Source organism: Schistocerca cancellata, chromosome 1 (assembly GCF_023864275.1).
Source record: "Schistocerca cancellata isolate TAMUIC-IGC-003103 chromosome 1, iqSchCanc2.1, whole genome shotgun sequence".
Taxonomy (NCBI): Eukaryota; Metazoa; Arthropoda; class Insecta; order Orthoptera; family Acrididae; genus Schistocerca; species Schistocerca cancellata.
The window spans coordinates 1165562054-1165585976 of NC_064626.1; the positions used below are offsets into that span (position 1 = coordinate 1165562054).

Below are 23923 nucleotides of genomic sequence, written 5' to 3' on the forward strand. Positions count from 1 at the left end.
AAGATGGCGCTGGGTAGAAGTGTACAAATTGTCGATCCTGCAGTTCCAACGAATTTCGACCGTAATAAGTGCAAAATGTGTTAAAAAAGAGTTATACGAAGTATTCTGTGTATTAACTGTAATTACTGGTACCAGGAAAAATGCGTCAGAGTTAACCTGAAATACTTTAACAGTGAAGATCAGTGGAAATGTCGGCAATGCATCATACTAGCTACGGAATCCAAAGTAAACAATACTCTAAAAATGCAGGATCACTTAATTACGTTGTTGAAACAAGAAATAATGGTCCTCAGCCTCAAACATGAAAGCCTATTGGTGAATTATCAAGAACTATTAGTGAAGTGTAACTAACTTGAACTGGCAGTAACAAATAAACCCACTAACAGTGAACTCATTATCCACAACCCGATCGTAAATTTCGGTAACAAAAACTGGCGCTTGACAGGACAGTGTACTACGAGAAATAGTCAAGCCATAAATCATGCTCAGAATGCAATGCTGCTGCCTAACAGAAATCGTGTGTTGTGTAGTGCCACGTGTGATTGTAGCCCTGCACAATCTGCATGTAAACCAACTGCCATGGAAAACAAAGCTAATATTATGGCAGGCCTACATGAAATGGACCCAGAAAGTGATTATAGAATTGTAACTTCTGATAACCACCTGGTGCAAGATGTTAGCAAGGTCAATTTACAGTCTTAACATTGCACAAGATCTTATGCAAAAATTAACCCAAAGTGAACAATCTGCCACACAGTGTATGAGTAATCCCCCAGTGAATATAATTGCTCAAGAACCAATATATGTGCAGGACAAAAACGAAAGAAATTCCAGAACGTTACAGAAAATCTTGGAAAAAATGAAAGTACTTATATTAAGTGACAGTCATGGAAGAGACAGTGCTCAACTACTGCAAGACAAACTAGGGCCCTCATACCAGGTAAAAACCATAGTAAAACCTGGCGCTCCACTTAAATAGGGGGTAAAAAACGCAGAAAATTTGACAAGAAGCTTCACTACACATTTAATGGGAGGGGAGGGGGGGGGTTTCTAACAACAAAGACAAACCTCTTGATCTATTAATGAAACATGTCGTAGAACCATTGGAACCAGTACTCGCTCTAAGTCACAAAACGAATATCATTATCCATCCTATACCCAGGAGATATGATGTTCATAATATAAATAGTAAAATTAATACTGCAAACCTTCACCTGATACAAGCACTGAATTTAGAAAAACATGCATACAAAAAAAAAGGATTGCTGTGAATTTTGAAACAGAGAGACTAGCCAGAAACCACTTCGCAACGCATGGTTTCCACCTAAACAATGCGGCAAGGAGATTATCTGCAATTGACTGGCCTTCCTGACAACTATTGGAGACAATAAGAAACCAAATGTCATAAACCATAAACAGATGCTTATAAGCAAATGGATCAAGACAAACAGGATGGGAAATAAAAAAAGTGTCATAGTGGCCATACTGTGCAAACTACACTAGACAGATGGGCCACAAAGTCACAGAAACGAACACAAACCCCTTGACCCCTCAAAAAGGTCAGGAACCTGAAAGGATCAATAATGTGATGGTGAACATTATCGAGACAGCCCTCCAAAATGACAATGTGATGCCTCAGGAGTGTGATGTGCATGTGGATAGTTTTTAGGACCACCTGGAAGATGAGTCGGCTGCCAAGGATGACAGACAGACTGAACCAGTACAACTGCTTGGAAGTCAATATATCTGGAATACAGCACAATTTAAACTAAAGGTCAGTGACACAGTAAATATGACTTCGAGCCCCCTGAGTAAACCCCACTCGGACCTGAAAATCTATTATCACAACGTCCATCCTTAAGCAACAAAACCGATGACTTAAGCATTTTGCTGACCAGTGAACTCAGTGATATCTCAGTAGCATGTCTAGCAGATCACTGGCTCTGCACTGATGTAGTTAAGTTAATCTCACTACCAAATTTAAAATTGTATGAACACTACTCCAGATCAAATGATGGACATGGTAGGGTTGCCATCTTGATAAAACAACAGGTTGAATATAGCCCACTTCCTACCCTAAAGGAAATAGGAGCAGACAAGATCTTTGAATGTGAATGTGCAGCCATAAAGCTTACAGATCTAATTCTTGAGTTTCTCCTGGCGTATTTGATAATCAAAGTATCCATGGGTGTGCTGCCTGTCTATAGTGTCCAACGGGCACAATATTTCGGCGATCATACATGTCGCCATCATCAGGTGAACTGACGGACTGAGCTCCTGTGAACGTGCCGGCACGGAGATCCGTACGCTATGGCTGCTCAGAGGGAACTGGGTTCGGTCGCGGCGGTGGCTGACAAAGGCAATGCTACAGTTGTTGTCTCCCATAAGGACTACACTGATAAGATGCAGAGCCTGCTAAATGACGATTCCTACCGGAAGATCAGCGTTGACCCTACAAAGAAAGTGGAGAACAAAACGAGGGCGCTTCTCAAGGACGCAGATTTACCGGAGGGTGACGCTAAGAAATTGTTACCCCAAGGTCCGGTACCGCCTAGACTATATGGACTCCCGAAGGTTCACAAAGAGGGGGTACCATTACGCCCCATTGTCAGCAACATCAGGGCACCTACATATTTGTTGGCAAAATACCTGACGGGAATGTTAAGTCCTTATGTGGGTAAATGCCCTCATCACATCCGTAATTCCGTGGATTTTGTTAAACGCCTTGATAGCTTCAGGTTGGATGAGTCAGATATCATGGTGAGTTTTGACGTCGTTTCCTTGTTTACAAGGGTACCCCTTCGAGAGTCACTAGAATTCATTAGTCAGAAGTTTGACGAGAAGATCACTGAACTTTTTAGGCATGTCTTGACTTCCACGTATTTTCTTTTTAATGGAGGATACTACGAACAAACGGAGGGAGTCGCCATGGGTAGCCCACTCTCACCAGTGGTAGCGAATTTGTACATGGAGAACTTCGAGGAGGAAGCCCTGTCATCATCCGTATGGAAACCTACTTGCTTTTTCCGTTACGTGGACGACACGTTCGTCATCTGGCCACATGGTATGGATAAACTCCTTGACTTCCTTACACATCTAAACTCCATACACCCCAACATCAAATTCACTATGGAGACTGAAACGGAGGGTAAATTACCTTTCCTTGACGTCTTGGTCAAGAGAAGGGCTGACGGCATGCTAGGTCATGGGGTGTATCGGAAGACAACGCACACTGATCTGTATTTGCATGCAGACAGCTGCCACCACCCTTCACAGAGGAACGGGGTACTTAAAACTCTAGTACATAGGGCGCACACTATCTCTGACGCAGAGAGTCTACCACAGGAATTGGAACACTTGAGAACTGTATTTAGAAAAAATGGGTACTCAGAGTGGCAGATTCAACGTGCTCTCTGCCCAACCACTGCAGCACAACCTGTTAAGATGGATGAAGTCACAAGGGAGGAGGTAGGCACTGCATTTATTCCATACACAGGCGCACTCTCGGGGAAAATCGCCCGCATTCTGAAGAAACACCAAGTCGGAACTGTGTTTTGTCCTCCAAATAAAACTCGTGCACTGGTGGGGAGCGCCAAGGATGACCTCGGTTTGAGGAAGGCCGGCATGTACCAGATTCCATGTCAATGTGGCAAGTCGTATATTGGTCAGACGATGCGTACCGTCGAGGATCGATGCCGTGAACACCAGAGGCACACTCGAATGATGTATCCGAGCAAGTCGGCGGTCGCTGAACATTGTTTGTCGGAAAATCACGCCATGGAGTATGACCGCACGAGGATTCTGGTACAGATGTCAAGATACTGGGAAAGCGTTGTTAGAGAGGCCATCGAAATTCGCACCAATGATGACCTCGTAAACCGTGACTGTGGCTATAATCTTAGCAAGGCTTGGGAATCAGCGATTGGGTTAATCTCGAGTAAATCGAGCAAACGTATAGTTGTGACGACCACGGCGGACAGAGCCATCACACCGATGTCATCTCAGATGCCATCGCAATCTGTTCCACCGCTCGACCGTGGCGCGGGGCGCGGACGGCGGAGGGAGCGCGCCGCGGGCGGAGGGTATTTAAATCAGCTGCCGCCGCAACCGAACCCAGTTCCCTCTGAGCAGCCATAGCGTACGGTTCTCCGTGCCGGCATGTTCACAGGAGCTCAGTCCGTCAGTTCACCTGATGATGGCGACATGTATGATCGCCGAAATATTGTGCCCGTTGGACACTATAGACCGGCAGCACACCCGTGGATATTTTGCTTACAGATCTAAATCTAATTGTAGCTGCAATTTACTGTCCCCCCTCCAGTAGTATTAATGATTTTCTGTTACAAATGAACTTGTTTCTATCCAAAATAAGTCAGTAGAAACAGGATGTATTTATTGTGATGACTTTAATATAGACTTTCTCACCCACAACAGAAACAGGGAGACATTGATTAACATTGCAAAAACTTATAATCTGCGTGGGTTTATAAATGAGCCCACTAGAATAACATTCACATTGAAGACAGCTCTAGATCAAATTTTTGCAAGTAGAAATAAACTTAACCCAATAATGGAAGTATACAGTGCAGAATTCAGCGACCACCAAGCTGTCGTTCCAAAGGTCGATGTTAGCAAAGATACCTCAAACCCAGTCCCACCTAAAACTTTATGAAGGTTTTTCACTCAAGATAACTTGGACAAGCTATAAATGCCCTCCTTAGTAAAGAAAAGTGGACAGAGATGTACTCAGCCAATGATGTCAACATGAAATTCAACATATTTCTTGAAACAGTTATCCACCACTTTGAAGAGGCTTTTCCACAAAAACCAGTAAGAATAAATAATAATAAGAGAAACAAGACTTGGATTACACCAGCTATAAAAATCTCTTGCAAACATAAAAGAATACTCCACATGTTATGTAAACAAAGTAGTGACTTCCCCCCAACTAACAGAATACTATAAAAACTACACATGTGTCCTAAGAAGAGTGATAAGACAGGCAAAAAGGATGCAAAATGATAAGTACATTGACAAATCCAGCAATAAAGGAAAGGCAATGTGGAATATTATAGAAAGGGAAAGAGGGGAAATCAAAGCTACACACACAAGCATAGAAATCAAACTCAACAATGAATCTATATCTAATCCCGAAGTTGTGGTGAACTCTTTCAACAAATTCTGTACAAGCATAGCTGGAAAATTGGTCAAAAATAATCCTAACACAAACTATCAACCAGCAAACCAAAAATCTCACACATGTGCAGAGTCAATTTTCATTACAAAAGTCACTGAAAATGATGTTGCAAAAGCCCTCAGGGTGTTAAAAATTCATATTCAGCTGGAATTGATGGTATCAAGCAGCTGTCATCAAAAATTGTGTGCACACAATTGCTGAACCATTAACTCACCTCTGTGACTGTTCTTTCCACGCAGATACTTTCCCTGAAGCTCTGAAACTTTCTAAAGTAATCCCTGTCTTCAAGAAAGGTGATAATAAAGATATGAATAACTACAGGTCTATCTCAATCTCATCCTGCTTTTCCAAAGTTTTTGGAAAAATAATGTACAAAAAACTGATGGACTTCATTGAAAAAAAAAAAAAGATTTACCAAGTTTAGCTCAACATGGGTTCAGAAGCAACAAACCTACTGAAACTGCATAAATATGCTATTGGATTTGTTAGATAAAAAACAACCAATAACAGTCATATTCCTGGATCTGTCAAAGGCTTTTGACACTGTTGACCACAAAATATTGCTGGAAAAAATAGAACACTGTGGAATCAGAGGAATTGCAAATAATTGGATTGCTTCATTCCTAATCAATCAGATGCAGAGAGTCAGCAGTAACAGACAAACCGACTCAATAACCGAAGTCCTATCACGCAATAAAACTGTAAAGCAAGGTGTACCAGAGGGCTCAGTATTGGGACCTCTACTTTTCCTCCTGTGTATTGATGATTTGAGCCTGAATGTAGATGCACACAAAACAATAATATTTGCTGATGACACAACTGTACTCCTCAGAGGGGAGAATACAGAGGCTGTGCAAAAAACTGTAAACTTGGCCACGGAACAACTCAGCGACTGGGCTAAAATCAACAGATTAACTATAAGCACCAAAAAGACAGCTTCTACGAACTTTCACACAACACATGATGTCAATTCCTCTCAGTCACTTGTCACTGTAAATAACCAGCCAGTAGATACTGACACTGTTTTCACATTCCTGGGTCTGTGGGTTCAAGAAAACCTGAAATGGAATACACATACAGGAAAGATAAATGCCAGAATTAGTACTGGCTGTTATACATTGAGTGTACTGAAATCATGTGCTAGCCTGAAAACATTAACCAGCCCATACTACACTTACATACTAGCCCACCTAAAATATGGTGTGATATTCTGGGGAAATTCTCCAACTGCCCTGAGCACATTCAAAATTGAGAAGAGAGCATTGAGGATTATATCTGGGAGCAAACCCAGGGACTCCTGCAAACCCATTTTCAGAAAATTGGAAATTCTTACACTGCCTTGCCTATACATTCTCAAGACTTTAAAATTGTTCAGAAATCATATAGTGCCAACTGACTCCAGAATCGTAAAAAATGAGATACATAAACACAACACCAGGACAAACTCAAATCTGCATGTCTTAAGTACAAACATCTACTGTGTAAAAAGGGAGTTTTCCACATGGGCCTCCAACTGTTCAACAATCTTCCCACTAGTATTAAGTCCATCAAAGACAACATAAAATTTACAAAGCCGTGAAGTCATATTTGTTATGTCACTGTTTTTACTCTATAAATGAATACCTAGAACAGTACCGAGCGAGGTGGCGCAGTGGTTAGACACTGGACTCGCATTTGGGAGGACGACAGTTCAATCCCGCGTCCGGCCATTCTGATTTAGGTTTTCCGTGATTTCCCTAAATCGCTCCAGGCAAATGCCGGGATGGTTCCTTTCAAAGGGCACGGCCGACTTCCTTCCCCGTCCTTCCCTAATCCGATGAGACCGATGACCTCGCTGTCTGGTCTCCTTCCCCAAACCAACCAACCTAGAACAGTAATCTTGCTATTTATGTTAAATTGAAAACATTGAGCAATGGAGTGAAGTAAACTTAACCAATCTTTGCAATATAATACAATAGGATATTATATGTTAATATATGTTAACAATGTTAACTGATATTTTCCGACATCTGTAACACACTGTGTACCATCAGGTCACATGGAATAAATAAATAAACCTTACATCATCTGTCGATTGCATGTTACTATTGACACAGGGTAGTTCTTGTATTATGTAACGCAACAGTAAGAGCTTTGCGATTCAGAATACTTGACGACCATGATGATTATGACAACAACAACAATGATGACAACCAGTAGTGGATGAAGATACTCTGCAAACCATGCAAAGTGTATGGCAGAGGGTACTTCCTATTGTACCAGTTGTTGGGGCTACTTCCTATTCAATTCATCTATGGAGTAGGGGATGAAAGACCACACACACACACACACACACACACACACACACACACACACACACACACACACACGCGTGCATGCCCCCCCCCCCCCAAACACACACACACACACACACACACACACACACACACACACACACACACAAATATCTGCCTACACATTTCACATTTCTGCTTCTTTGTGATGAGTGGTTGTAGATACACCTGTCATTCCCAATATAGCGTACATTAATTTTTGTGTGCTCAGAAATTACATAAATTAGTTTTTTTTATTCTTACTATAGTGTCACCAGATTAATTTCTTAGCCTTCCACAGGTCTCCCTCGGACTTTTACTGTAGTTGTTATCCTTCATAATGTCGTCCTGTTCAGAAATTCAAGAAAGGAAGTACTTGATGAGATAGTTGAACAGGCAAGTGAAAAAATTGAAAAATTCAGAAAATTGGCAGCTCTTAAAGAAAAACTTAGGGATGACATCAATTGTCAGTCAAAATATGCAGCAAAATTAGCAGTGCAACAGGAACAGGTTTGTTTCTTATATTTGTAATTAGTCTTAATAAACTGATGTTACGTGTGGTGTGGATACTTCAGTAAATAAGTACCTTAAACTAGATTCATTCACTGTGCGACACAGTTAGAGGATCACTTTTTTGAAACTCTGAAATTTTCTCCCATTATGATGCATAAGTTTGAAATTGTGCTCAAAGCTGTCTACTGCCTTACTCTGCAATCATGCAAAAGTGTGACACCTTGCGGCTTCACCATCGGCTCAATGATGCTTCAAACAGCAAGGTTTTGACACATGTGAAAAAAAGGCCAGAGCTCAGTAGTTCGTGAGATGTTTTAGGTGGATTAATGATTTCACATTGGCAGTAAATTTCACCACTATTCTGCACAGGGCCACTGTGGGCCTGTCACATAATGGGAAGGTCTCCACATTCCCTCTTACTCGCATCTCGCCCCCACGATGCCCAGCATTGAAATCGCACAGTTTTATTATGCGTGGCTAAGGAAAACATTTCAGAGATACCATCGCTCAGTATTGAGATGAAAAAGCCTCGGCAGGTAGCATAAAGGAAGTCTGACACCACCTGTTTCCTTGTATCATTGATTCCCACACATTTCATGGTGAAAAATGGGCATTCACATTATGATGAGCAGTAGGTCGATGTTCTTGACATCCTTTTACACTGCTGACACTCCCCGACTTTTCAACCCTTCTCTAATGACTTTACGATGGTACATCCCCATAAAATGTGACTGCTCCACTTTAGAGTGCAGAGTGACCACAATTTTTGCTCTGTTTTACTGGGTGGAACGACAAGGGATCAAAGATATAGGAACATGATTCAAAGCAGCAAAGGGTGCATATGCATTTTCAGCCCTCCTGTTTGTTGCACCCTCCTGTGGCATGATCACGGGCCAGGGTGTGGGTGGGGGGTGGCATTGACGCAATTCAGAGTAGAAATTTCAAAGAGTTACTGTAAGACCCCCCAGTTCGGTAACACCCTTGGTGGCAATCACCCACGTTCCCTGAAAATTTTAAAAATGTGCCTTTACAGAGAAAATCTCTGAAATGGTCTAGGCACTTGCAGGCAGGCAGCTGGCATTGCAGAGGTGTCAGGTGGTTACCTACCTACCTACCTACCTGCTTGCAAGCACCTAGAGCTACTTCACAGGTTTTCTCTGTAAGCGCATATTTTAAAAATTCTCAGTGAACATGGGTGGGTGCCACCAAGGGTGTTGCCGAACCGGGGGGTGGGGTCTAAGAGGGCGCTTTACCATTTTATTCATGCATGTGTTTATGTCATACACCCCCCCCCCCCCCATAACCCCTCCCCCCTCCCCTCCCCGAATGGTTTTGAGTGGTCCCTAGTGGTTCCACTCTGTACACAGGAGCAACAATTGCAGTCATATTGCACTCCAAAGGGGAGAAATCATGTTTAATGGGGATGTAGCCTCACAATGTCCTTAGGGAAGGGTTGAAATAGCCAGGGATGTCAGCAGTGTCAATGGTTGTCAAGAACTTCATCCTGTTGCTCAGCACACTGTGGACTGTTGTTTTCAAGCATGACATGTGAGAGAATCAATGCCCTAAGGAAATGAATGATCTCATTGACACCTTTTACGCCTCCCCCTAAGGCCTTTCAATGCAATTTCTGAGGGGCAGTGTGTCTAAAATGTTTATCTCGGTCACCCTCAAGAAAAAAATTTCAGTACTGTGTGTTGCAGTTCTAACCTCTGTCACAGATACATCAAAAGGAAAAGTGAAATGCGTGTAACGAGGGGCGTGATGACCTTCCCGTCATGTGACAGTTCCACGGTGGCACTGGGCAGAATTGTGGTGCAATTTAGTGCCGGTGTGACATCGTTAATCCACCCTATATGTCACGTGAAATTCTGAGCTCCGGTCCCTTTTTTTCCCCGTGTGTCGAAACATTGCCGTTTGAAGTTTGAAGCGTCATTGAGCCTGAGCCTGATGTCTCGGAGTGCCATGCTTTTGCAGCATTACAGAGGAAGGTTGTAGACAGCTCTGAGTGCAGTTCCAAACTTGTGTGTCACAATGGGAGACAGTTAAAGGTTTTCAAAAACGTGATCCTTTAATTGTGTTGCTATTTTTAGGAAGAAATATTTGCAGTTAGTTGAGCAACTAATGTAACTATAAGAGATGGGGCAGAGTAGACATTTTAGAACAGGATGAAAAGTAGGTCTTGAATGTGGAAGGAGGAGGTTGTGAATTATGAGGAGGATATTATGTAAAACCAGGAAAAATTGTTGATTGAAATTGTAGTGACACTGTACTTGTGAATTATGATCCATAGAGAAATATTTTTGTCGCATACAATTTCTTGGCCATTCAGTTTTTTGATAAATATTTAATGTTTATTTCACTTTATCAAGACATTGGACATTTGAAAAAGAATCAAAATTTCATCATTGGACATAGTTGCTATGGACTAAATGGATATTTAATGCTTGATGACACAGTTTCTTGGAAGTAGAAGTCTCTCTGATCTCTCTGATGAGGTGAGGTGCACATAGTAGTCATGTGGTGTAGCCAACAACTTAGCCCCAGTTAGGTTCAGTTTCTTCTTGTAAGAACAGTTTGTAGAACTAATCATTCTTACAGAGGTAAAAGTGACAGATTTTGAAAAGTATCATATTTACTGTAGTGTGGCACAGATACACACTTTTCGTGTTAAATTTCCAATGAGTAATAGTCAACATTCTTAATCTGACATTATTGTTGGAATTGATGCATTTAATGAAATTAGCAGTTTGCTACTATAAGGATCCTTTAAATTTCCTGTTACACAGAATTGTGTAACAAGGAATATGTTTAAAGATGGTGTTTGATCTTTGTGTGTGTGTGTGTGTGTGTGTGTGTGTGTGTGTGTGTGTGTTAGTGTGTTAGTGTGTTAGTTAGCTTAGGAGAAGAAGTAGGCTGAAAGTTAAACAACTCTTTCTTTCTGCACACCTGTTTATTGCTTAACATCTCTTCTTTCGTTAAATAATTTCAGCTCGTCATTTACAGTGGCATAAATATTAATAATTTGATTCATTTTCAGTTGAAGAACCAAATAAATGATGCAGAAGGGAGAATTTTCACTTTAATTGAAGAAAGAGAAAACATTGCACAATCCATAGAGCCCTTGAGTAAAACTCTGGCTGAGTACGATAATGAAATCCGCAAGCTTGAGACTGAGGGTATTAAGGTAAATAGTGATCACTGCATTTGTAAGTTATTGTTTTTGATAATTTTTCATTTAATAGTAGAGGTCTTATATTTGCAACTGAAATTCAATAATAATCACATGATAGACTTATAAAAAACTTCACTATACATGGTTTAGAATTTGGAGGATACTCATAAATTATGAGGATACGGTGATATGAGGATGCGAGTGTTACAGTAAAAGAGTTTGTTAGAAACATGCAACAGAACTGGTGAACTGTCTGAGCAAATCTTTATTTGAAATGTCAATATTATCAGTTTAGGCGATGGGAAAGTAAAAAGTTGCATACATTGTATGGTGAAAAAGATAGGTTTGCAGTGGTGTACTTAGCTGCTGTCTGCACTTGGTATGTTTTCGCCACGTCGGATCTGTCAGTTACTTGTTCTGTTATAAATCTTGCTGATGGACAATCGCCTTTAGAAATTGTTTTGGTGGTCCAGCTACTCCGTACCACCTCCATGTACGAAGTTCCTTTTCTTTTGGACTTGAGATGCTAAACAAATTTGAATTCTCATTTGCACTTCTCTGTATTTAAAGTCTGCAAGTCTGACAATGACAGATCACAATGATTGTAACTCAAAATACACTCCTGGAAATTGAAATAAGAACACCGTGAATTCATTGTCCCAGGAAGGGGAAACTTTATTGACACATTCCTGGGGTCAGATACATCACATGATCACACTGACAGAACCACAGGCACATAGGCATAGGCAACAGAGCATGCACAATGTCGGCACTAGTACAGTGTATATCCACCTTTCGCAGAAATGCAGGCTGCTATTCTCCCATGGAGACGATCGTAGAGATGCTGGATGTAGTCCTGTGGAACGGCTTGCCATGCCATTTCCACCTGGTGCCTCAGTTGGACCAGCGTTCGTGCTGGACGTGCAGACCGCGTGAGACGACGCTTCATCCAGTCCCAAACATGCTCAATGGGGGACAGATCCGGAGATCTTGCTGGCCAGGGTAGTTGACTTACACCTTCTAGAGCACGTTGGGTAGCACGGGATACATGCGGACGTGCATTGTCCTGTTGGAACAGCAAGTTCCCTTGCCGGTCTAGGAATGGTAGAACGATGGGTTCGATGACGGTTTGGATGTACCGTGCACTATTCAGTGTCCCCTCGACGATCACCAGTGGTGTACGGCCAGTGTAGGAGATCGCTCCCCACACCATGATGCCGGGTGTTGGCCCTGTGTGCCTCGGTCGTATGCAGTCCTGATTGTGGCGCTCACCTGCACGGCGCCAAACACGCATACGACCATCATTGGCACCAAGGCAGAAGCGACTCTCATCGCTGAAGACGACACGTCTCCATTCGTCCCTCCATTCACGCCTGTCGCGACACCACTGGAGGCGTGCTGCACGATGTTGGGGCGTGAGCGGAAGACGGCCTAACGGTGTGCGGGACTGTAGCCCAGCTTCATGGAGACGGTTGCGAATGGTCCTCGCCGATACCCCAGGAGCAACAGTGTCCCTAATTTGCTGGGAAGTGGCGGTGCAGTCCCCTACGGCACTGCGTACGATCCTACGGTCTTGGCGTGCATCCGTACGTCGCTGTGGTCCGGTCCCAGGTCGACGGGCACGTGCACCTTCCGCCGACCACTGGCGACAACATCGATGTGCTGTGGAGACCTCACGCCCCACGTGTTGAGCAATTCGGCGGTACGTCCACCCGGCCTCCCGCATGCCCACTATACGCCCTCGCTCAAAGTCCGTCAACTGCACATACGGTTCACGTCCACGCTGTCGCGGCATGCTACCAGTGTTAAAGACTGCGATGGAGCTCCGTATGCCACGGCAAACTGGCTGACACTGACGGCGGCGGTGCACAAATGCTGCGCAGCTAGCGCCATTCGACGGCCAACACCGCGGTTCCTGGTGTGTCCGCTGTGCCGTGCGTGTGATCATTGCTTGTACAGCCCTCTCGCAGTGTCCGGAGCAAGTATGGTGGGTCTGACACACCGGTGTCAATGTGTTCTTTTTTCCATTTCCAGGAGTGTAGTTTAACCCAACAATTACACATTCTGATACATAATGTCTCACTTTCAGGCTGTACCTCAAAGTTCTTTTTAAAATAAAAATGATACATTTGTTTTGGGTCCCTGTTGACATTGTCGATGGCCCTCCTACTCAGTCATCCAAGACCACCAACTCGAGAGTGTCAAAGCATGCATATAGCCTCTTACAGCAAGTGAATGCGATGAATCACACGACTGGTCACCATTGCCCTGGTTGTTATGGTTCACGTACCCTTTGTACAAGCACAGACTGGGACACAGTATCTGCTCCATTCTTACACACTACTTAACAAAAATCTGCTATCATGATCATCTTTAGTGGACCAGGGTATTTCATGAAATGCCCTGTTACACTACATACCCCACACTCAAGCTAAAGATGTCATGCATAATTGCTTATTCACATGCATCAATATTTTCATTTCCCCAACTGGTACATCATTTATGCATATCATTAGTGACTATAATTCCAGCTCATGTTTAATAATATTTTATAAAACGTGCTTCATTCATTGTAAGTGTTGTCATATTTGAACATTACACCATGTCACGGCTCTTTTTATAATGTGTGTTCACTCTTATCTTTTAATACTGAAGAGTTCTCCCTGTAGATGTGTATCATTTGTTTTATGAGACTATTATTTCTATAAAGATACAGATTTGCTTAAACTTAGGTAACATTTAACTCCTTTACATGTTGGCTCCCGTATACATATTTATTACGTTTACCTTTTTCAAGGGAGTCGTAGATCCTTTCTTATTAGTATACATTAAAATTTGAAATTCTACCATATTTATATGCATGAAGATGTAAAAGGTCCCACCACAGTGTAATTGAGGAAAACATCTGTCTAAATTGGTCAGGGAACCTCTTCCCTGATGTAATCAGTTGTCACTGCAACCATGTAAATAATTTCATGAAAGAATAACTCATCCACTTTTGTGAGTAGTTACTGTAAACCATGTTTTAATCATGTGTAAATGCCCCATACAAATTCTCTACAAATATATGGTACAGGCCATTCCATTCATAAGTGTACACAACCCATGGCATGTATTAATCTCTCTCATGGATCTCTCTATCCATGTCCCATTTCTACCTTCTCCTAATATGAGTACACTTCACCTTATGTTATAAACCAATCGCACAGCATCTGTCAGCTTTTTTCTACTTCTCTCCTCATATCAGTTCGAAGAGGTCTCTCCATTTGATACTTGACCATACCCAGATATCAACTGTGTAACTCCTCAGCTTATATTTTACATTTCTTTATATTATAATCACTTCCATGTATTAAAGAAAATCCACATATGTAACTCCCAGGCCTACCTATTTACTTAAAGCTTGAAGCTTCGTATCTGCTTTTGTTTCACCCACCACGGCTCATGGACTTAAGTTAAGCCAAACTTTGTTTCTTATTTCTTATACTCAGAGCAGTCACAGTCAGCTCTGTTAATTTAAAAACAAATGGGAAAACGTCTCTACTGGGTGTTAATAAGAAAGGAATAACATTTTCCTCATTTTTCAGTATTTCATACGTCTGATTAACTCTTTATTAATGATGTTAGACAATATTAGCTTGTGCTCTTAACTAGACTGTTTTCTTGGAAAAATTTATATTAGAACTTATGTTATACCAATTTGGTATATTCATATCCTTACATACTTATTATACACTGTCATGCTTCAATAATATCCAGTTTCCTGGTTATGAATTTGATTTTCCCTTGGCGCACTCTTTCTTAAAGAATCAAGCTTGTTTTATTATGTCCGCACATCTGGTGTTCAGGCAAATTGCGCTTCATTTGTCCTTCGGTCTGAAAGATAATACCTTAAATTCATAAGAATTTCCATTGTATAAAGTGGTGCACATTGCTTAGAATCCTCATTTAATTGTACATGCCATTAGCCATCTGTCAAATCCGCCAACCTAAAATATCTAACTTGTTCAAACTGTGGCAGTCATTCATAGATACTCATGGGTCTATCATGTTTTGTTTCTATGTGCCTATTTAGTGTGTGAATCCACTAGGTGAAGCCCACCTGTATCAATCCAGTAATGGATTGTTATTGGCACGTAAACTATGATCTTTTGTTTGACTGTCTATGATTTTGTTTATTTCTTCCTGTAGCACTGATTTCAAACTTATAGGCACTGGAACTGGATAGGGTTTACAAAAGAGTGATTCTTTGTTTTTGGTCTTAAAACTGCATATCTATTCATGTATGACACCTGATTTGTCAGAATAAAACTCCTTCATAAGTAAATAAATTCGATATAAGTCCTCCTTTTGTGGATCTGTTAACAGATTAAATTTGTATGCCTTCTGGTATATATTAAGGGACAACTGCTCTAAAGATTTTGTACTGTCATAGTTAATGTTTTAGTATTAGCCTGTAAATGTAACTTACAAGGAAACATTCCCAAGTGTCAATACACAATCTTGAAACTTAGTGGGTGTGTACAGGGGGCAAAATAATGCATTTATGTATATTTCTGTTTTTGCCCAGTTTCACTTTTAAGGGATAAAACACATACCAAAAGGTAATTTGGCACATTACGTTCAAAGGGAATATCTTCAAAATGATGATATATAAAAAATGTTTCTCATATAACAATTGATATGTAATTAACATTCTTGAAAGCTGTATAGTTGAATTCTGTAATAATCAGAAATTTTGCAAAGTAGCTCATCAAAATTAATTAATTTTGAAAACTGAAAACTTTTATTACAATATAAATTAAAGAAGCTTTCAAGCTACTTACATCCATGTGTAATAAAGCTTGTTTCTGAACTACTATTTTTGGAAAATTAGCTGTACACATTGTACTGTCAGAGTATTTCCAACATACCCAATTAAAATATCTAAACATTCATTATTAGTCTAGTTACTTGTTTTACTTATATGTGTTTCATGTTTTAAATTGAAGACGTAGGAAAAAATGGGCTAACCCTCAAAGGTAACAGCTTAGAGATAAGTGTTGTCATTTGTTGTTGGGTGCAGGAACTATCAAAATTGACATTGGTGTCACCCTTAAGTGATATTTAGGGGTGAGACCAGTGTCAATTTTGATAGTTCCTGTACCCAGCAATAGATGGCAACACTTATTTCTAAGTTTCTACATTTGAGGGTTAGCCCGTTTTTCCGTACATGTCTTCAATTGTTATTTTACGTTTTATGTTATTCTTCTTTCTCTTTTTTTTTTTTACCATTTCACATATGTGTATTTTGTTAATTGAAAATAATAAGTAACACATTATTTTGATACAAAATGGTTACAATACTGATAATCTGTAAATCAATATTTAAAATAATATTTTCTTACACTTTGCGCATAAAATGTGTGAAATTTTTTCACATAAAATACCTGTTGGAGAACACAATATGAAACAAAATTCAACAGCATTTCAAGTCGTCATGGGAGAGTGGGGAGCCATCTGTGGGCTATTTAGGGGTGCGGTAGAGTGGCAGGTGGCAGACGGCTGGGAACGTGTTATTTACAAATAAAGGAGACGACTCACCAAATGGCAGAAGTGTTGCATCAACAATAGGTATACAAGGAAAATGTACAGAGCTTTGCCATTTTTCAGAATGAACTTCCTTTTTCAGGATGGACATACCGAGTGACATATGTACCAGATGACAACACACTAGATTTCAATGGCTGCTTCACAACCTGTGTCATCTAGATCCTCTCCTCCTCCTTCACCACCACCACCACCACCACCAGCAGCAGCTTTACTGAGCTGGGCAGTTGGGAGCCATCCTTACAGACATCCATTGTTCCCGTAACCTCCCTGATCTAAACCTAAGGTAACTTGCTGTTCACCCCATGCGTGTGTGCGCGTGTCTGTTCGCACACCATCCCCTGTCCTAGTACCCCCATCCAATTTCTGTCAGCTAGTTGTGTGCTGCTATCTCATGCTGTAGTCGGTAAAATAGCATGCCAAGCCATCTGCCACCTGCCGCCTCTAACTGCATCCGTAGCTAGTCCACAGGCAGCTCCCCACTTCCCCACGAGCCACTAGACTTTTCCCCCAACTGCCACCCTGGCCCCCCTGCCCCCCCCCCCCTGCCTCCCCTGCCGCCCTCCATCCCCCACGCCATGCAACGCCACGCCACCTCCTCCCAGTACACTCACCGTGGGCTATGAAAGAGCTTGCAACCCCAGTGTGGGAAGACAAGTGTGTGTGTGTGTGTGTGTGTGTGTGTGTGTGTGTGTGTGTGTGTGTGTGTGTGTGTGTGTCCTACCGACTTGAAAAAGCAAGCTAGCAAAGCTCTGTACCTTTCATTTGTGTACCTATAGACGATGCGGTGCTTCTGCCTTTCGGTCAGTTGTCTCTTTTATTCCTAAATAATTTGTTACACTTTGACGATGGTGTACAAAAATCCAAAATCACTTTGTATACAAGCAACCAGTTTACATGTAAAAGTATTTGGATATGTCCATTATAATTATCCGGGTTGTTATGCCGTGGCCGGTTGATGAATTCTGTGTCAATTCCCAACATTTCGTACCCGTCTGTGGAGGACATCTTGAAGGGGGTCTGCAGCTCGATGAAAGATCCAACACACCCACTGGCTTGCTACTGATGGATAATTATAATGGACATGACATTTCCGGCCGTGAAAGTCTACATTTTAGTATCAGTATTTGGATATTTGTATTAGGCCCTACAAGTAATGTCTTTATGAAGGAGAATTGTCCTGTGTTTAAAGTTGTCCTGCTTTCCTGTTTACTTAATTTATCTTTTCTACCAGTAAGCCCTACTATATAAATGTCTAAAACTGGTCAAGTAGGAAAAAGTTCCTTTGAATTCCTTTGGTTCGCATGTAGTTACTGACTCTTCTGACAGCGATGAAATTTTGCTACCTGAATCAATATAACATCCTACTTTCTTAGTCTCTATTTTTCCACTTACTATAGGTTGTTTAATCTCCTCTATTTGCTTGCCCTTTCCTGACAACCCTTCTCTCATGGGTATTTTATGACTGTATGCAACCAATGTATCTATATACTGGCAAAATACTGAGTGGTTACTTCCTGGATTTTGGCCCTCAATCCAGGACGATATCCTTTTTCCATAATTATAATGGGGTAATTATTTTGAACTATGTCTGTACAAGAATGAGTTATGTTCACATTTTTATAATTTACGTTTGTGTTAGACTAATTATGAGGTACGGAAGCTCGTGAATGTGTATTGTTTCTGTCCTTGCTTCTTGTCTTGTTTCTGTTCTTACACAGTCAACAATAATCAGTTTTTCTTATCTTTACAAAAGGACTAGAAAAGGATTTATTATTTTCATTTCTGTTAACCTACTCACGATCCTGGAAACTCTCATTCTTTTCTGTATTCAGTGTATTTAATCCTTCAATGAAAGTGAGCAGATCATTAATATTTGCCCATGCTTTGTATGATATCTCTTTTCTCACATAATGTGGTAGCTGTCTTATGAATATCTTGACTAAATGTGCTTTGTCTAATGGATCATCCAAATATTTAGCCTTCTTGAGATGCCATTCAATGTACGTCTTATAAGTAACCCCAAAAACTATTGTAAAGTTTCATGGTCTAATAGTTGAAATGTTGATTTTTCCTGCATGCTAGGAGACCGGTACTGTTGTTCAAAACATTCCTGGAAATCTTGGCAAGATTTAAAATCTTCTGTGTGGGCATTATGCCATTCAACTGCATCTGTGCATGTAAAGCAGAATCGTGAGATCATCCCATCTGCTTGGTAATGAGCATGAAAAGACTCCTAAAAGGGATGTTGACTGCACCTTCCCAACCGGCTTAAATTTGGAAAACTGCTTTGGCAAATTTAAACCACCTCCAGTCTGCAAATCCTCCAAAAATTCCCTAGATACTCCTATATTGCCGCTAGTTAGCCTACTTGCTAGTGCTTTTATAGTTTCTCCTACTGCAACCTATATCTTTTGAAATTCCTGTCGATTGTTTACAGTATTATCCACAGAAGTGATCTTACTTCTGGTTAATTCAACAGTGTGCTGTACTTTCTGTTCAACAAACACTCATTTGTTTGAAATTTCGATGTGTACCTACTTAAAACTTTGGTTCACATCTTTGAAGTATATCTTAAACTCTTGATAAACTACTGCATATATCTCTGATAGTAGATTGTCTGTTAATACACTAACTTTACTTTCGAAATCTATTATTTTATTGCCCTGTGTTGTAAACTTTGACATAAGTTTGGTCTTAATAGTCTTGTCTACTTTCTTAGTAATGTTTCCCTCCAACATTCTCATATTTTTGCCCATCTTATTCTAATAGTAACCACAGTCTTGTTTTTTATACCTTCCAGCTCACTATTAATGATCTCCTCAATCTTGCTATTAACACTGTCTTCCGTTAATGCTTTTTTTTTTTTTTCTCTTGGTTACCATTAGTAATTTCTTCAAATAAGTTTCTATTATTGTCCATTAAATTTTTATTTTTGTCCATTAATTGCGCAAATATGTTTTTATAACAAGTTTCTATGCCTTGACGGTCACTTCGAGAGTTAACAAGGGCATTCATTATAATAACTCACTACTCTGTAGTTAACAATAAAATCAACCCTCTTTATATATCACTGTCTGGTTAATTACATGCAACTGTTAGGATTAGAAGTAAAGAAAAATGTATACTTCTCAACGGTTATTGCTGCAAACTGCCACTGCGTAGTCGACGTGACGTTGACAGGTGCTTAGATGTAGGTCACTGCCGATGCAACTGCTGTTGAACCGAGGACAGTGCTGCATGCACCCTTGAAGTAAACGGCTGCGTGATGACCACTGATGCATTGTCTACTGGCTGCAATCACGTTGGTTATCTTCCTTGCCAAACCCACCGTGATCTCTTGTGTGTCACAGACTTCTCTGGTCTTGCTTTGTGCTTTCAGTGCAAGTACTGTCTTATGTTGTTGAGTATTTGTTATTCCATTAATAAAATATTCCTTCTGCATGAAAATTGTTTATTCACAATTTTAGGTAACAATTGACTCAATCTCAATAATATTGTTGTCGAAAACTTGAGACAAATTTAAGTGTTCAATTCCTGAAGCTCTGTTGTTGTTTATTGGTTACCAAGGGCAACATAATAATCCTTTTAATATCTCCTCAGAATTCTTGACATCTTTTGATTGTATTTTATTCAGTAAATGGTGATCTTCTCAGTATCACTGCTTTGTTTCACTGGTCAGTCACCACATATGGCAAAAACGATGTTTTTTTAAGGTGTACTTCAGCTGCTGTTTGCACTTAGTAAGTTTTCACTGTGTTGGGTCTTTCAGTTAACTGTTATAATCTTGCTGATGAATGGTTGCCTTTAGAAATTGTTTTGGTGGTCCAGCTACTCCATCCCACTGCTACATATGAACTTCTTTTTCTTCTGGACTTCGATACTTACTGGATTATGCTGAAATGTTAGGTCACAATGACTGCTTTGAGCTACTAAATAAACTCCAAACTCTCATTTTGCACCTCTTTATATTTAAAATCTTCATGTCTCACAAAGATGGATCACAATGGTTCTATCTGAAAATAGTTTAGCCAAACATTAACACATTCTGATATGTAGTGTCTGACCCTTAGGCCACACATCGAAGTTCCCTTTAACATAAGTGATTCATCCGTTTTGGGTCCCCGTTATCATTGCCTGCAACCCTCTTAAACAGAGCTGTTCATGACAGTGCCAACTGGGTATGCCGTAGCATATGTATAAAATCTCATACAGCAAGTGAATGCTGCACATCACATGACTGCTTGCCACTGCCCTTGTTATGGCACATGTACCATCTGTAAAAACACAGACCAGGACACACAGTATCGGCTTCTTTCTTATACACTGCTTAACAAATATCTACTATCACAATCATCTTTAGCTGCTATGAATACGCGTAGTGGATCAGAGTATTTAATAAAACATGCTGTTATAATACAAAGTGCACCAAACATTACAAAATGCTTATGGTGATTCTTAGTGTGTGCGTGATGCCTCCTCCTCCTCCTCCCCCCCCCCCCCCCCCCCCCCTCCCCACACACACACAGTAAATATTTTGACAAGGAAGTTCAGTGTAGAACAATGTAAAATGAAAGGTGGCCAGTACTTTCCTTTCTTAGACAAAATTCCAGTTACTAACACACAAAAGTAGAAAAAACTTTCCACACTTTCGGAACTGGTTCCTCCTTCCTGGGAGGGCAGGAGTAGGGGGTAGGGATTTGACTGGAAAAGTAGGGAGGGTCCCTAGATTGCGAGGGACTGTTGTGAGGACTGTTATGTTTGCTCACTGCTTTCACATCCAACGATGTCTCTTCATTAAGAACAACATATTGCATTTTGTTAACTAAAATGTCTTCAAACCGATCACACAAGGATCCTTCGTCAACCTTGTAAACTAGAAATACCTCCCTACCTTCCATAACTCTCCTGTAACTTGTAATAGCCTTGCGATTACCAACTCCTTCTCTATTCACTGAATCAAAACCTTTGGTCATGCTTGTTGCTAAGCTTTAGTGGTTCTGCGGGGGGCACAGGATCACCTCGGTTTGGCCCCGTCTATAGGCCCAAACCGGTGGGCCCCAAATATTGTGTAGACATCCAGAAACATAGGCAAGGAGGGAGTGAGATATCATCATTTGCTGGTTTACAGGGAAATGGGGGGGTATACGTGAGCTGGTCAGTCCAGTGAGCCCACCAGATCTGGGCCTAAGGGACACCTGGGCAAGGGACGAAGTGGAGGCAGGGAAACAACTCGGTCACATCACTGTGACTGCTGTTTTAGGGGCCAGGGTTGCGGAGGGAGTACAGGCCACCTGAAGCTGGCCCCTCAGTGTCAGGTTGGGAAAGGAAAATAGGTTCGTCACTGTGGAAGCATAGAATGAGGGGAGGGAGGAGGGGAGGCAGAAAGGGTGAAAGCTCAGGGTAGTGTCATGTCTGTGTAAAGGATGAATGGAAACTGGATCTGATTACCTACAGTCTTTGTTACTTGTACTACACCAAAATCATACTCAAACTGTTTGATATAATATTGCAAAAATACACAGAATAAAATTTTATCACAAAATTTCTGGTGGGGCTGGACCCCTCAAGCCCTTAAGAACAAGCCACCTCTGCTCTCAACAGAAGGAATAACAACCATCTGCAACCTCATGGTAGACCCTGATTTAACCAACTCCTTTCTGAGAAACTCCACTACTGTTGTGAAGAATCGTAGTGAATACCTACTGCAGTCCAACGCAGTGGCCTAAAGCCTGTCGGTTACTGAAGCATTTACTTATTTTTTGTAGTCAGAGGTTAAATCTCCTTGCATTTGCGCACAACTCAGTTTCTAGGCATCTTTTACTTTTAGTTAAACGAATGAGACACATGCAATAATGTAAAGAACTGATAACCAACATTAATAGTGAGTGTAGCTCAGCAATTACACAAACCACATATTGTGGCAGCAGGTGACAGGTTGATATCCATATCGCAGGAGCAACTATACTAATCTGCTAGGTCACCAGCTGTTAATTATTTGACTTAGGTTACATTTTTCTGCAGATGTTGTGAAAACGGAACAAAATTCACATGGAAACACTGAGTTGTGAAACTTTTTTTTTTTTTTTTTTTTTTTTTTTTCTCTAAACCACTGCTGCAGATTTAATTTCGTAAATGGTGTCTATACGGTGGCATCAGTGAACAATTCTGTTTCGATACTGTGCGAGTACTGAAGCACCATTTCCGCATTTGTGACAGTTGCATTGGCAAGGGTAAAGTTACTATGATTCCACCTATTTGGAAAGTTTTGCACCTCTAACTTCTGGTCATTAAACTTTTTGCTTCATACTTGTTAAATTTTCTACTTCTGCTGTTAGCTCCCAATTGTGTTCTTTGGGTTTTGGGTTGCTTTTGCATTTGTGCAGCTGTACTTTTACTGGAGTCAGTCCCTTCAGGATGGTTTCATATTGAGCTAAGATCATCTACAGAAAATTCAAAATGCACAAAGATATCTTCATTAATCGTAGATGAATTTGTACAGGTGTGCTCTTATTGCCTTTCTCATACAATGGGATAACAATAGTAGCCTTCAGGACCTTGGGAAATTTTCCAGTCTTAAAGGTATTATTGATCAGAAGGGTAAAAGGGACAACAACAGTGTCAATTATTTCTTTCAGGATGGTGTTTGAGATGCCATGAGATCATCCTGTAAGAACTGTATAGTTTTGTGTCCAATTTTTTTACAGTTTGGTAGTTAACCTGTTTCCATTTGAGAATTAGTTATTCAGTTCAGATATACTATGGAAAGTAACTTCAGAAGTTGCATCATCTGGTGTAGTGATAGCAGAAGCTTCACAATTAGTGGTGTTTGCAAAGAATTCATTTAATATATCTGACAATAGTCGAGTTTCTCCTCTGTTCTTATGTTTCCTTGCTATTGTGTTTATTACCTTCCTGGCAGCTTTACATTTGTTAGTGGAATTTCCAATAAAAGTATCATTGGGTCTCTGCTTAGCTGTCTGCATTTATATCCTGTATGTCTTTCTGGCTTCTCTGTATGTCCTCTTCAATTATAAGTTATCAGTTTTAACCATGTTATGTGGGGTGATAATATTGTTTCTCAGGTTATGCAGCATGGATGTGAATCAGTTGTTCTGCATGTGAATCAGTTGTTCT

The 23923-nt window shown here is 40.7% G+C and overlaps 1 protein-coding gene across 3 annotated transcripts in view; it reads left to right on the forward strand.

Annotated features, from left to right (window-relative positions):
- The window catches only part of LOC126163190 (uncharacterized), a 94710-nt gene that overhangs the window by 38030 nt on the left and 32757 nt on the right, over window positions 1–23923 (forward strand). For all 3 annotated transcript variants that reach the window (XM_049920153.1, XM_049920146.1, XM_049920157.1), the window contains exons 3-4: window positions 7811–8019; window positions 11063–11209. In XM_049920153.1, coding sequence (XP_049776110.1) covers window positions 7811–8019; window positions 11063–11209 — 356 coding nt within the window. The remainder of the gene's footprint in view (window positions 1–7810; window positions 8020–11062; window positions 11210–23923) is intronic.